The sequence below is a fragment of the Pinus tabuliformis genome, chromosome J (assembly GCF_031772625.1).
Source record: "Pinus tabuliformis cultivar Carrire ecotype Pingquan chromosome J, CPIR1, whole genome shotgun sequence".
NCBI lineage: Eukaryota > Viridiplantae > Streptophyta > Pinopsida > Pinales > Pinaceae > Pinus > Pinus tabuliformis.
The window spans coordinates 1,153,312,887-1,153,317,729 of record NC_142295.1 but is presented as its reverse complement, the minus strand read 5'-3'; the positions used below and the strand labels follow the sequence as shown (position 1 = coordinate 1,153,317,729).

The following is a 4,843-nucleotide window of genomic DNA, read 5'->3' as shown; positions in this document are numbered from 1 at the left end:
AACACTCCCCCAAACTGAAAGCTTTTATGTCTCTGAAAAATGGGAAGTGATAAAGATGTGGAATGAATGATGATAAATAATTCTCAATGGATTTTCATGAAATTCTCTTAAATTTTTAATAAATCAAAAACTTATGCTATTTTACCTCAAGTTTTACATCGGAAAAAATGTGGAATGACATTTATGGACTGGCATTTGTTGAAGCTAATGTAGGTTGAACTAATGCTGAAAGTGATGCAAAAGGCTGAAGTCATGCAAGCACATCGTTTCTGATCAATTATTCGCAATCGCAAGTTACTCGAGCCTCCTCTGTTAGCTGCAACAGTGTGGGCTCGCTGTGAATAGAGTTGCCCCCCATAATTTTTTTTCTCCTATAAACAATTCACTATTCTACATGCAATTTTCTTGAATCCACAGTTTTAGATGCCTGCAAAAATTTCATTCAAAAAGATAAATAAATAAATAATAAATTAAAAAATAATAAAAAATGAAAAGAGAAAAGTAAGTTTTGTATAAATACAATAACAATATTTTGTGAAATCAGCAAGTTATGGCGGAGTTCGGTAATTATGACGCATGATATCCCATAATGCATACCTTTTTCCCTCTAATTAGAAAAGGGCATCCATGACCATAAAGCATAGGAAAAAGGGAAAGGACATTGAGGATTCATAAATGTAGGTGACCAATCAAATAGGAGTGGCATAAAATACGACAAAGGAAATCAAATCATTACACATCAAAAGATTTAAAATGCAAATAAAACATAGATTTATACCATGATGTAAATAGATATTTACCTTAGGTGGAAAGGTGACGATCGCATGACCAGCGATAAATGTTAATGATCATTAGTATTGAGTGATCAAACAATAATGATATAATGCATATAAAGATATAGTTTACAATGCATGTTGGATAATTGAAGTAGAAATGTTGTTCAAATGGTAAATTCTCCTTTAGAAATAAATCCATAGGGGGTAATAGGATAGAGAGTATTTGGTAGTGTAACATAGTACTTCAATACCACAAGTAGAGCCACTGCTACCAACAGGCATTCATAGCCTCGAAAGGGTTGTTTTCTAACCCAAAAATGAGCCAAAGTCCTTCATTTAGTATTTAGATGGTTTTCTACTTTTTGCTATAAAGAGACCACTATGTTGGCATGGTAATTAGATAATCATAGTCCCATTCACTAGGATATAACAAAGTGATCAGGCTGGCTCGTGATGAGACCCCCTGTCCTTCTAATGATTTTAACTATCAAGAAGGTCATTACCTTGGTTTGGTGGCCATAATGGAATGTCACCTGTTACACCCTTATGATCATGGTAGGATGGCTCATGATGAGACCCCTTATCCTCTTTAAGACAATGCTTGTTACATTTTAACATTTTTATATTTTAATGCTTTTATTGTAAAGAGAGGGAGGCTCATTTACTCTTTAAGAGTCAAGGATGGCATAAGAAGTAAAAAAAATGCCAATGAAAGTTATGATTTGCCCCCCATATCATCAAATCAAAGGGATTTATCCATTTGATAGTGTAAAAGATAAACTAACATGGTATCAGAATAATAAATCATTTTATGATGTGTCCAAAGAGAAGATATTCAACCAGTCATTATATAGGTGTACCATGTCAGCTTCGGAATAAACATGACCATTAAAAGGTTTTATAAGTCATAATGGTATTAATATTATTGTTTTTCTGTAACAAGTTTTTCCCGAGGTTAGTTCTGGGATGACCTACGGCTGCTGCAACCAACCCTAGGGTTTCTGCGAAACCTGCAAACGGCAGGCCTGTCAAACTTGGTACAACCGGCAGAGTTTGGTGAACCAGCGATCAAGAAGAAGCGCCCATAAGGAACAGGGCAAAATGCAACCCCCTCAGGGGGAGGGCCAGGGGCCTCCCCCCAATCCAGACAACCGATCACGGCATACGGCCGACAAGGAGAATGAAAATGAAATGAGCGGCGGCGCCATGGACAACAGACAGCAGAAAGGAAAGGACATTGACGCAGATGAAAGGAATAAGGCAAGTTCTTCAACTTGCAAGCCTGTAGCGGCCCACAGACCAAGGGTGGACTTCCCGAGTGAACGCATCAATGCTAGGATACAGTACATGAGAGATCACGCGCTGATCGGTAAATTCATAGGAATATGGCCGACGGAGAGAGCGCTGAGAAGCTGGATCAATACCAAATGGCATCCAAAGGGGCACATCTCTTTGCATTTAGGCGCCAAGGGCTTCTTCACCGCAGTTTTTAACTGCCTGGAAGACCGCAATAGGATATTGGATGGGGGTCCTTATTTTTTCAACTCCGCAGGATTATATCTTAAAGGCTGGGTCGAAAGATTCAACCCAGACAAGGAGGATCTGAGCTATGCGCCAGTGTGGATAAGGCTTTATTCACTGCCGTGGGAATACTGGGAAGAAAAGTCTCTACAAGAAATTGGGAACGCTATTGGCGAGTTTGTAAAGATTGCAGAAGAAACAAAACTATGCAGATATACATCCTATGCTCGGATCTGTGTTTACATGGATCTCAAGCAAGCGTTGCCAGACACGGTAAGTTTCTTTCATGAAGACTCTGAGTGGATTCAAGTTATAGACTATGAACATGTGCCCTTTAGATGCAGGAAATGCCATGAAATAGGGCATCTCTATAGAGATTGTCCTCAAAATAAGAAACCCTCTTCCCAAGACAGTTCTGACAATCAAACAACAGATGGATTCACCAAGGTAACAAATCGAAGGAGAGGAAACAAGAAAGCAACAGGCAATCCCAAGGTAAATCCAGTCAATAAGGCAATGCCCACAACGAGCAATAGTTTCGAAGCACTGGACAAGGACGATGAGCAAGATCCGGAGAAGGAAAGGGCGAAAGACAAAGAGGCCCATCAAGAACAACTAGGCGAGACATCAGGGCAAGCAGGAAAGAAAACCCAAAAGCAAGTAAACTTGATTTCTCCAGCCAAAACCCTGCCATGGCAATCTCAAGGAATGGACGTTGAATACTCGCAGCCAAATGAAAAATCTTCACATGAGCGAGAGGATACCTCTCAAGCACCTCAAAACATGGAAGAAGATCCGGAACCCTTAGACATAGGGGAGCTGGACATACTAGGTTTGGAACAAGCATGCAAGACAGGGAATTTTGAAAAAATACCAGAACGGCAAGTGGATAACCTAGTAGAAGTTCTGAACAGAGCACAGAAGAAATACTCTCTAGGAGTCCAAATAGGAAGTCCATGGGATGGTAAATTTATCACCAAGGACAATAAGAAGAGAGGTAGAAAAACTACACTGGAGAGAACTATCAAGATCGGAGAGATATTAGTGGAGTCAGGGAGGTATGCCAAACTGACCAAGTATTTCAATGCAAACCCCCACCCCTCTCAATGAAGTTGATATCATGGAATATCAGAGGGCTCAATGGCCCGCGGAAAGGTAGATTATTAAAAAATATGCTGATGCAAGAAAAACCAAGTATTCTCTTTTTGCAGGAGACGAAATGCAGCTCAACAATTTTGGAAAAAATAGCAGCGAAAGCTTGGCCAGGAGGGCTAGTTACAGCTGTTGATGCTCAGGGAGCTTCGGGAGGACTGGCAATCCTTTGGGATGCCCGGGCCATCCAACTCAACAATATACAAGCTAACAAAAGTTTCATCCAGGCAACTTTCCACCTCTCAGGTACTAATACCCATGGACTGATAACTAATGTATATTTTCCTCAGGATACTGCTCAAAAAGCTCAAATCCTGAATACATTGTCAGAACTCAATAAAGATAGGCCGTTCCCACTGTGGATCTCTGGAGGCGATTACAACATGACAGCCAGCATGGAAGAAAAACAAGGAGGTAGAAGTAAAGCAAATAGTGATGGCAATCTACTAAAAAACTTCATTAATAACAACTGGTTGATAGATATTCCCACAAGCAACGGCCTCTTCACTTGGACTAACAAAAGGGAAGGTTTGCAGCAGATCGCCTCACGTCTTGACAGATTCCTCATCTCAGATAATGCAACTCACTTAGGAGGGGAATTCACAGCATCTATTCTCCCTTTCTCTGGATCAGATCACTGGCCTATCGAGCTACAATGGAATAGGCCAGGCAACAATCTCAAACGCCCCTTTCGGTTTGAAGAATTTTGGTTATCTCACCCGGACTTTGAAGAGCTAGTCAGATCAACCTGGATCAACTTCATTCCGGCTGAAGGTACTAGAATGTCTAGATTCCAGCAAAAACTCAAGCATCTAAAAGGGGCAATCAAAAAATGGAATCACAACACGTTTGGAAACATCTTTAAAGCCCAAGCCATGCTCAACGCAGAGATGAAGAAAATTCAGCAAACCATTATCACTGCTGGGCGTACGGAGGAACTTACCAAACAGGAGCAAGACATAGAATCAAAAATTTTAGAAAGGGACAAACAGGAGGAAACATTATGGAGACAGAAATCAAGAATCAGATGGCTAAAAAGTGGAGAAAAGAACACAAATTTTTTTCATAAAACTACTGTGCAGCGCAGAATGATAAATTACATCACTCACATTAAAAATGAACAGGGGGAGAAAATTGAAACCCATGATGGCATTGAAGGGGAATTTCTCAACTATTTCAAGAAAGCTCATCAGGAACCCAACATCAACAGAATGCCGGCTATCAACAAGCTTCTAAAGAACATACCCAGGATAATAACAGAGGAACATAATAGTCTTCTCATTAAGCCTATTAGCTTACAGGAAGTTGAAGAGGCAGTTCAACAAATGAAGGAGGGGAAAGCGCCAGGTCCAGATGGCTTTACATCGAATTTTTTCATAAATTCTGGGACTTGA

The 4,843-nt window shown here is 40.3% G+C and overlaps 1 protein-coding gene across 1 annotated transcript; it reads left to right on the top strand.

Annotated features, from left to right (window-relative positions):
• Nucleotides 1–1,877: 1,877 nt before the first annotated feature.
• On the top strand, nucleotides 1,878–4,843 carry LOC149231174 (uncharacterized). Its single transcript, XM_089381563.1, has 3 exons — nucleotides 1,878–3,355; nucleotides 3,523–4,186; nucleotides 4,574–4,843. Exons 1-3 carry the CDS (start codon nucleotides 1,878–1,880, stop codon nucleotides 4,841–4,843), a joined length of 2,412 nt encoding a protein of 803 aa, XP_089237689.1.